At 42.1% G+C, this 10567-nt stretch overlaps 1 protein-coding gene across 2 annotated transcripts in view; it reads left to right on the top strand.

Moving 5' to 3' along the window:
• The first annotated feature begins 1004 nt into the window (after positions 1 to 1004).
• Positions 1005 to 10567, top strand: part of RUNX2 (RUNX family transcription factor 2) — a 70343-nt gene continuing 60780 nt past the window's right edge. The window contains exon 1 of one of the 2 annotated variants that reach the window (XM_040427283.1): positions 1005 to 2253. In XM_040427283.1, the coding sequence (XP_040283217.1) occupies positions 1951 to 2253 (303 nt within the window). In that variant the 5' untranslated portion in view covers positions 1005 to 1950. The remainder of the gene's footprint in view (positions 2254 to 10567) is intronic. The other variant, XM_040427282.1, reaches the window with a different exon arrangement.

Raw genomic sequence — 10567 nt, forward strand, 5'->3', positions numbered from 1 at the left:
CACCACACATGCTGATCCTGTGTCAGGACACCACGTGCTTGCTGTGTGGCTCCGACCTAGACTGCAAAGGACTCACTATATAAACCACAAAACCCCTAATCATTTATAAACCCAGCCTCCGCCACCACCACCACTGGGGCTGCCTTCTGCTGGACTCCACCACCACCACTGGGGCTGCCTTCTGCTGGACTCCACCACCACCACTGGGGCTACCTCCTGCTGGACTCCTCCACCACCACTGGAGCTACCTCCTGCTGGACTCCACCACCACCACCACCACCACTGGGGCTACCTCCTGCTGGACTCCACCACCACCACCACCACTGGGGCTGTCTCCTTCTGGACTCCACCACCACCACCACTGGAGCTGTCTCCTGCTGGACTCCACCACCACCACCATCGGAGCTGTCTCCTGCTGGACTCCACCACCACCCCTGGGGCTACCTCCTGCTGGACTCCACCACCACCACCACTGGGGCTACCTCCTGCTGGACTCCACCAGCACCACCACTGGGGCTACCTCCATGGAGAAACCCTGATACATCTTCACAAGACAAGAAGGGGATCAAAGAAGACTTGGAGGCTGCACTGAACCCTGGACACAGCAGATAAGACTGTGGGGTGGGGGGCTCTGATAGACATCCAGGGGGTACAAACTACTGACACCTACATACATATGGGGGGACTCTAGACAGCAGTTTACTGCTAGAGGACTTTCTATGGTACAGGGAGGGTGGGTACCCAGGCTTAACCCATGTGCACATTGGTAGGAGATGGCTAGAGGGACTGCATAGTATAGAGGGACTGTCTCATGTAGACTGCAGCCAGGTGACACATAGTACAGGAGACTGTCTCATGTAGACTGCAGCCAGGTGACACATAGTACAGGGGACTGTCTCATGTAGACTGCAGACAGGTGACACATAGTACAGGGGACTGTCTCATGTAGACTGCAGCCAGGTGACATAGTACAGGGGACTGTCTCATGTAGACTGCAGCCAGGTGACATAGTACAGGGGACTGTCTCATGTAGACTGCAGCCAGGTGACATAGTACAGGGGACTGTCTCATGTAGACTGCAGCCAGGTGACACATAGTACAGGGGACTGTGGACTCATCGCACACTTGGGTCGGTGGCAGAAGACTGGAGCAGGAGCTGAGAGACACCTACCGAACCTGCGATCCTGAGATGGGACTTCTCCCCTAACATCTGAGCTCCCAAAGAGAACAAGAACCGATCTCCAAGGGTTCCATCAGTACAAGAACCGATCTCCAAGGGTTCCATCAGTACAAGAACCGATCTCCAAGGCATCCATCAGTACAAGAACCGATCTCCAAGGGTTCCATCAGTACAAGAACCGATCTCCAAGGGTTCCATCAGTACAAGAACCGATCTCCAAGGCATCCATCAGTACAAGAACCGATCTCCAAGGGTTCCACCAGTACAAGAACCGATCTCCAAGGCATCCACCAGTACAAGAACCGATCTCCAAGGGTTCCATCAGTACAAGAACCGATCTCCAAGGCATCCACCAGTACAAGAACCGATCTCCAAGGCATCCACCAGTACAAGAACCGATCTCCAGCAGAGAGGAATCCATTGATACAGGAACTGATCTCCATCCATCAGCTGATAAAGGACAGAAGGTTCCCCTTAGACACGAACTGATCTCCGAGCAGAGTCCCCCCCCTTGAACAAGATCCTCTCTGGATCCATCACTGGATCTCCATCCCACCCCAATCCATCACCTGACCAACCCAAGACGGGTCCTCTCCATCGGGAGAAGCGATCCAGTGATCTCCTCGTCCTGAGCTCCCACCAGCTACCATGTACTAGTAGTGCACTCCGAGATCTGTTAACCCCCTCGTTACACTGACCTGTCGGGGTGCACTGTGCCCCCCACTTCTTCTTCCCCATCATCGACCTGACAATAACCCCCGGCTGTTGTGATGCGTATTCCCGTAGATCCCAGCACCAGCCGGAGGTTCAGCCCGCCCTCCAGCAGCCTGCAGCCCGGCAAGATGAGCGACGTGAGCCCGGTGCCCGGCGGCCCGCAGCAGCCTCAGCCCCAAAGCCAGCAGCAGGAAGCGGCGCTCCCGGTGCCCCGGCTGCGGGCGCACGACAACCGCACCATGGTGGAGATCATCGCCGACCACCCGGCCGAGCTGGTGCGGACGGACAGCCCCAACTTCCTGTGCTCAGTGCTGCCCTCTCACTGGCGCTGCAACAAGACCCTGCCGGTCGCCTTCAAGGTGGGTGCTGCATGTGTGTGCGTCCTGCAGACCGCTGTGTGTGCACGGGAGCTGAGTGCGTCCTGCAGACCGCTGTGTGTGCACGGGAGCTGAGTGCGTCCTGCAGACCGCTGTGTGTGCACGGGAGCTGAGTGCGTCCTGCAGACCGCTGTGTGTGCACGGGAGCTGAGTGCGTCCTGCAGACCGCTGTGTGTGCACGGGAGCTGAGTGCGTCCTGCAGACCGCTGTGTGTGCACGGGAGCTGAGTGCGTCCTGCAGACCGCTGTGTGTGCACGGGAGCTGAGTGCGTCCTGCAGACCGCTGTGTGTGCACGGGAGCTGAGTGCGTCCTGCAGACCGCTGTGTGTGCACGGGAGCTGAGTGCGTCCTGCAGACCGCTGTGTGTGCACGGGAGCTGAGTGCGTCCTGCAGACCGCTGTGTGTGCACGGGAGCTGAGTGCGTCCTGCAGACCGCTGTGTGTGCACGGGAGCTGAGTGCGTCCTGCAGACCGCTGTGTGTGTGCTGTACTGCTCCTGGAGGGTAGAGGAGCAGGGCTGCGGCTTCTTCAGCCTCCTCAGCGGCTTCCTTCCCATGTCTTAGTCTGTACAGGAGTGTAGAGAGAACAGCTGCAGCCTAAGGAGACGTGTATATACTGGAATCATACACCAGCCTGATATCTAATAATAATCAGATATACAACACACAGTATCAGCCTGATATACATATAATACACAGTGTCAGCTTCATATATAATAGTAAAGTATCTGGTTCATATATAATCACACACAGTATAAGCCTAATGTGTATAATATACAGATGTCAGTGTCACATCACAAAAGCTGGTAAAAGCAACAGAAAAAGTCAATACAAAGTTTCTTGCCATTATTTGCTTAACTGGTTAAGAATCCAGATGAGGATTGCTACATCTGTATAATAACACCCAGGGTAACAGCCTGACATATAATACACAGCATCAACATGATATAGAATCGTACAGAGCTGTGGCTGGATATATAATGTACAGTATCAGCCTGTTATAGTAATAGCCTCATATATATCTGCAATACATACTGACAGCCTGCTAGATGGATGGATATTGATAGAGCCACACTGACCGTCTGATACATATATATCTATAGTAACACAACATATTACACTCTTATAATACAACTTCCCACTAACCAATTCCTGAGCAAAGTGCACGGAGCTTTCCCTAAACAGATCCCCAAGAGATGTAAATGTATGTAATATCATCTATTATCACTTTCAGGTTTTGACACATCTATCTATCTATCTATCTATCTATCTATCTATCTATCTATCTATCTATCTATTATCTATCTCATATCTATCTATCTATCTATCTATCTATCTATCTATCTATCTCATATCTATCTATTATCTATCTATCTATCTATCTATCTATCTATCTATCTATCTATCTATCTATCTATCTATTATCTATCTCATATCTATCTATCTATCTCCTATCTATCCGTCTATCTATCTATCTAACCATTATCTATCTATCTATCTATCTATCTATCTATCTATCTATCTATCTATCTATTATCTATCTATCTATCTATCTATCTATTATCTATCTATCATCTATCTATTATCTATCTATCTATTATCTATCTATCTATCTATTATCTATCTATCTATCTATTATCTATCTATCTATCTATTATCTATCTATCTATCTATCTATCTATCTATCTATCTATCTATTATCTATCTATCTATCTATCTATCTATCTATTATCTATCTATTATCTATCTATCTATTATCTATCTATCTATTATCTATCTATCTATTATCTATTATCTATCTATTATCTATCTATTATCTATCTATCTATCTATCTATCTATCTATCTATCTATCTATCTATCTATCTATTATATATCTATCTATCTATTATCTGTCTATCTATCTATCTATCTATCTATCTATCTATTATATATCTATCTATCTATTATCTGTCTATCTATCTATCTATCTATCTTCTATCTATCTATCTATCTATCTATCTATCTATCTATCTATCTCATATCTATCTATCTATCTATCTATCTCATATCTATCTATCTATCTATCTATCTATCTATTTATCTCATATCTATCTATCTATCTATCTATCTATCTATTATCTATCTATCTATCTATCTATCTATCTATCTATATATTATCTATCTATCTATCTATCTATCTATCTATCTATCTAATATCTATCTATCTATTATCTATCTATCTATCTATCTATCTATCTATCTATCTATCTATCTATTATCTATCTATTATCTATCTATCTATTATCTATCTATCTATCTATCTATCTATCTATCTATCTATCTATCTATCTATCTATCTATCTATCTGTGTTTTGCTTTGGCGCTGGAATAGTTAATGCTGCTTGTCTGTGTCTTCCTGCTTTATGATTGGAGCACAGTATTTGATTTCCCAGCACTTCTCCCCAGAGGGCTCCTGCAGTAGCTCAGGGATGCAGCCGGATGTGTGTGTGATGCTAAATGTATTTCTGCAACAAACTAACATGATTGAACTGTCTGTGGAGGAGAAGCTGTGGGTCCTGTGCTCCCTGCATCGGGCACTGCCATACACTGCTCAAGATGCTTCTTAGATGCTTGGTTTTTGCATAGGACTTGTTGTTACTTTAAATAATTGGCCCCAAGATTTGGTCAAGTGATTTGTAGCAGATAGGAAAGCTATAGAGAAATGATCCTGTGATTCTAGCACTAACGGGGGTTACAGGATCTGCATAATCTGCACCTAGGAACAGAACCATTTTTATAAAAAAAAATGTAAGAAAATTTCTGTTCTTTTATGTGGTCACAAAGTAGTAAAAAACAAAGAAAATAAATAAATAAATATGTATATAATTTTTTTTTATTTGGGTCATAGACAGAATAATTCTAGAGGCTATAAAACTGCACATTTTTAAATGTTTATAGAATATTGTGATTCTGTGAATTTTCTGTGTTTTACTTGTAATCATAGAACAGATTGCCTTTTTCATGTGCTTTTTTAGGTTGAAAATGTCCATCGAGTTCAACCTTAGTGAACACTAACAATAGCAATAATAATATAAAACAGTAATACAAGTAATAATAATAATAATAATAATAATAATAATAATAATAGTATAATACAAATAAAACAGTAATACAAGTAATAATAATATAAAGATAACATAGGAAAAGAAGTAATAATAATAATAATAGTGTAATACAAATAAAATAGTAATACAAGTAATAATAATATAAAACATAATAAAACATTATAAATGTATTTAATTTTTGTAAATATTATTAGACACAGGATCATTTAGGTTTCATTTTGCATTGCTAAAAGCCAGCCATCTCTACTAAATGGACGGTTTAAGTTAATAGGCAAATTACAATGAAATATAATGAAATTAGAAAAACAATATACAGCTGATTTTTTTAAACATTTTTTTAAAGTGCTAAATAATTCAGCTAGGCGAGTGGGCGTTTGTGGGCAGTCGTTACAGGAGGATCCGTTCTTCAGGCCTGGCTGCTGTAGCGGCCGTCTGTAACACAATCACTCCTCAGAAAGTCACACTTGAAATTATACAGAACAGCAAAAGTGACAGAAGCCATTTTCGAAAAATGTTGTCCTTAAATAACAGGCATTTTATTTTTTCACATTTTTCACTTTGAGGCTTTAGATCTAACCTGACTCCTGCAGATACTTTCCAGTCATCGGAGTCTATAATGGTCACTAGCGATTATACTTTCCGTTTTTTAAAATATATCTTGGATGCATTCTTGAAAAACAACCAATTAAAAACCAATAATATACGGACTCAGCGTGTAATAATACATAGGATGATGTCCTGGTAGTCCATGTACACACTTGCTGTATATTATTGCTTTTTTACTCGATGATGTTTTTATTCTCTTTCATCCTGTTTTGACTAATAATCGTTTTTGGGTTTTTTTATAACATTTCCCCCTTAAATTCTACCCAAGACATAAAATACAAATCTTTTATTACAAATGATTTAAACTCATTTTTATAGTGTCATATTTTAATGTGTATTTTTTTTTTAGGTTATATTTTAGTTTATTCAGTCCAAGGCTACAGGCACACGAATGTTGTTTGTTTCCGTGTCCTTTTTTTTGCGGATGGGAGGCGGACGGACCCATTCATTTCAATGGGTCCGCAAAGAATGCGGACAGCGCACCGTGTGCTGTCCGCATCAGTATGTCCGTTCCGTAGCCCCGCAAAAAATAAATAAAAATAGAACATGTCCTATTCTTGTCCGTTTTAGGCATTGTTACAATGGATCCGGGGAAAAAAAAACAAAAAACGTACGTCATCCGTTTTTTATTGGAGATCCGCAATTTGCGGACAGCAAAACCCATACGGTCGTGTGCATGTAGCCTAACCCTGTAAAAGGCCTGTGAGGTTTACTACATGTAGCCGAACAGATTGCACTGAGCGTTTAATGCGTTGTTTGGACGCCCTTCATGCCCCGAATACTGCATGTGTGAATCCCGCCTAAGCTCCAGTATTGGCCTTTCAGACATGAACTTTTTGACTTATGACATCAGAACCGGTTTGTAGGGACTCCACCGGAATTAGATGCCTCCTCTCTCCTTTTCTGACAGCCCGACCAAGCTACGGCGATAACACAGCAAACCGCTCGATTGTAGCGCAAGTTACCGAATTTTTATGCGCGATAATAATAATAATCTTAATTTATATAGCGCCAACATATTCCGCAGTTCGGAATTAATTTTTTAGTAGTCTTTTATCCACCAAAGTATTAGCATAACATAAATCAGGAATTATTTGCCTACCCCAAATCATGTTCTTGCAAATCACGACATAATTCTGAATTGTTATACTATTATTATCTTTTATATTATTTGATATGATTTCATATGAAATGCCCCAATGTAAAGCAGAACAATACGAGACTACACATTTGATTATATATATATATATATTTTTTTTTTTATTACGGCCTTAAATCAAGGTTGCCAGCTTTCCAAAATTTGAGCCTATTAGTAAAACTAGGGAACTATATAATAATACCAATAATAAATTATTATTATTATTTATTATTAAAGCGCCATTCATTCCATAGCGCTGTACATATGAGAAGATATCAAAACCTCTGTCATTAGTTTTGAAGCTTATGGTATTTACAGTTTATTATGATTGTGATTATCATCATTTTATTGCTATTATGTTCATATTAGTATCAGAGCCATAGGCATAAATGATTTATTATCGATTTTTACTATTTATGGGTTTTCCAATATGCCCATGTCTGAGATTTGTAGCTAAAATATCCAGAAAAAAAAAAATGTCGTTGGAAAACCCGGGGGGTCAATCTGTTGTGCTGTAAACAGTCATACCCATATGTACAGTTCCTGAGACCTCAGCTTGAGGAACCATTCACATTTCAGCGTTTCCCCCCTTCCTACTACATCTATAAAAAATAGATCATGTTTATGCTGATTATTAGGCTCAGTGGTCCTGAGCTTCTTGATCAAAATTGAAGAAAATATTGTAGAATCTGGAAACTCTTTAGACCAGACTCGAAAATGTCTTAAAGCATTCCAACCAAACTCTACCATGTCCTAAGGTCTTCTTCTCTTACTGGAGTAAAAACATCAAACCAGGTCATCACGATTCCTCCTCATCTACAATAGGAATTATTGTAGATGAGGAGGAATCACGACCTGGTTTGACGTTTTTTTCTACTCAAGTAAGAGAAGAAGACCTTAGGACATGGTAGAGTTTGGTTGGAAACCACAGACCACCCCCCTCAAGTGATGAATTGTGTATTTAGCTTAGTAAATCGCAAGTTGCTTTGCCTTGTGGGTAGATAAGTAGGTAGACGTACAGAACCTGGGTCATGGGAGGAGGATGCAGGCTTACGTTTTAGATATTGGATGTGTGCGATTCACTGATGAGGGTATGATTGTGGTTGGGCTTCAGATCTCCTACCACTGTGTCAGAACCAAACTCAATGGATGCTGACACCTTGAGAGGACTGAATCTGTAAGAATGACATTTACTATAACAGGAGAGTTTCCCGGTCTAGAGCTATGTATCCAGAATATAAGACAATGGAGGCTGAAATACTTGAATAGAGATCCCCGTTTCAGCATCTATTGTCTTCTGGGGAGGGGGGGGGCATATAACTCCTTAATGGGCGGCAAAATTCCAGTTGACCGAATTTTCACGCATTCTTTCATCTCTAATTTTGACTCATGCACACAAACGTATTTTCTTTGCTTTTTATTTTGCGGACCGTATGCGGAACCATTCATTTCAATGGGTCCACAAAAAAAACGGAACATATGTGCATTCTGCAAAAACATAGAACATGTCCTATTATTGTCCGCATCACGGACAAGGATAGGACTGTTCTATTAGGGGCCATTATGTACCCATTGGTTTTAATGTGTTTATTCACTCATCGGTGGTTTTCCACAGACCGAGGCTACATCCACACGACCGCTGTGTGTTTTGCGTTCCTCAAATCGCGGATCCGCAAAACACGCATGGCATCCGTGTGCGTTCCGCTTTCTGCAGAGCGGCACGGACAGCCTTTAATATAACTGTCTATTCTTGTCCGCAAAGCACGGACAAGAATAGGACATGTTTTTTTTTTTTTTTGCGGGGCCACGGAACAGAGCAACGGATGCGGACAGCACACGGAGTACTGTCCGCTTCTTTTGCGGCCCCATTGAAGTGAATGGGTCCGCATCCGAGCCGCCAAAACTGCGGCTTGGATGCGGACCAGAACAATGGCCGTGTGCATGAGGCCTGAGAGTCAGGGGTAAAACCATGGAGACATGCACTATTTTGGTCCATGATGCAGACCAATCACGTCCATTGAAGTCTGTGGGTCAGTGAAAACCACTAACACGACATGGATGGCATCCGTGTTCTGTCAGTGGTCTTCAGGGACCACTGGTAGGAGATTAATTCATCCTTCATTTTCCATTTAAGTGTCCATGGAATAAGGATGACACACGGACCAAACACGGATGCATCATGGGCATCTTCACAGATGAACCACTGACCAACAGGTCATCATGGACACGGACGTGTGAATAAGGCTTTAGTTAAACCTTTTTCACACAACGTTTTTTTTTTCCGTTTACAGGCCCTTTTTTGCGTTCTGTATACGGTCCGTATATGGAACCATTCATTTCAATGGTTCCGCAAAAAAAAACGGAATGTACTCCGTATGCATTCCATTTCCATATTTCCGTTGAAAGATAGAACATGTCCTATTATTGCCCGCAAATCACGTTCCGTGGCTCCATTCAAGTCAATGGCTCAGTAAAAAAAACGGAACACATACAGAATGTACTCCGTATGTCTTCCGTATCCGTTCCGTTTTTGCAGAACCATCTATTGAAGATTTTATGCCCAGCCCAATTTTTTCTATGTAATTACTGTATATGCCATACGGAAAAACGGAACGGAAACACTGAAAAAGCCATACGGTCGTGTGAAAGAGGCTTTTATACGGATGCATGTTAACACATTCATTGCCAGTGTGTTTATGGGAGTATAGTAAAAAAAATTATGGACTGAGCCCCTTTCAATCATATAGGATACAATGAAGGGGTTTTCCAGTTTGTAATTTATTATAATTTTTTTAATTTTTTTTTTGAAAAGGCTCAGAATCGGTTAAAAATTAATAAAAGAAGCAGTACTCCCCGATCCCTTGCAGCTCTCGTTCCTTTGCTTCTGTAGTCCTCCAATGGTCTCTCCTTCTAGGTCCCTCTTGACACAGGAAATGACTGCTCAGCCAATCACTGGCTAAGGCTGCTCACCACTGTGGTCAGTGATTGGCTGAGCAGTCACTTCCTGTGTCAGAAGGGTCCTGGTAGGCGGGACCGGGGGGATCCAGCAGCGTCTCAGCAGGAACGGAGGGGAGTATTTTTACCCGTCCTTTGAACACAGCGACGTGTGATTTACTGGCCCTTGTTATTTTATAAAGGGCTTCTCGAGGAGTAAGGTCTATTTCACAAGACTGTTTTTTTTCTTCTGTTTACGGGCTGTTTTTTGTGTTCCGTATACGGAACGATTCCTTTCAATGGTTCCGCAAAAAAAACGGAATGTACTCCGTATGCATTCCATTTCTGTATTTCCGTTTTTCCGTTCCGTTAAAAGATAGAACATGTTCTATTATTGTCCGCAAATCACATTCCGTGGCTCCATTCAAGTCAATGGGTCCGCAAAAAAAACGGAACACATACGGAAATGCATCCGTATGTCTTCCGTATCCGTTCTTGCGGAAAAAATCCATAAA

Source organism: Bufo bufo, chromosome 4 (genome assembly GCF_905171765.1).
Source record: "Bufo bufo chromosome 4, aBufBuf1.1, whole genome shotgun sequence".
Classification (NCBI taxonomy): Eukaryota; Metazoa; Chordata; class Amphibia; order Anura; family Bufonidae; genus Bufo; species Bufo bufo.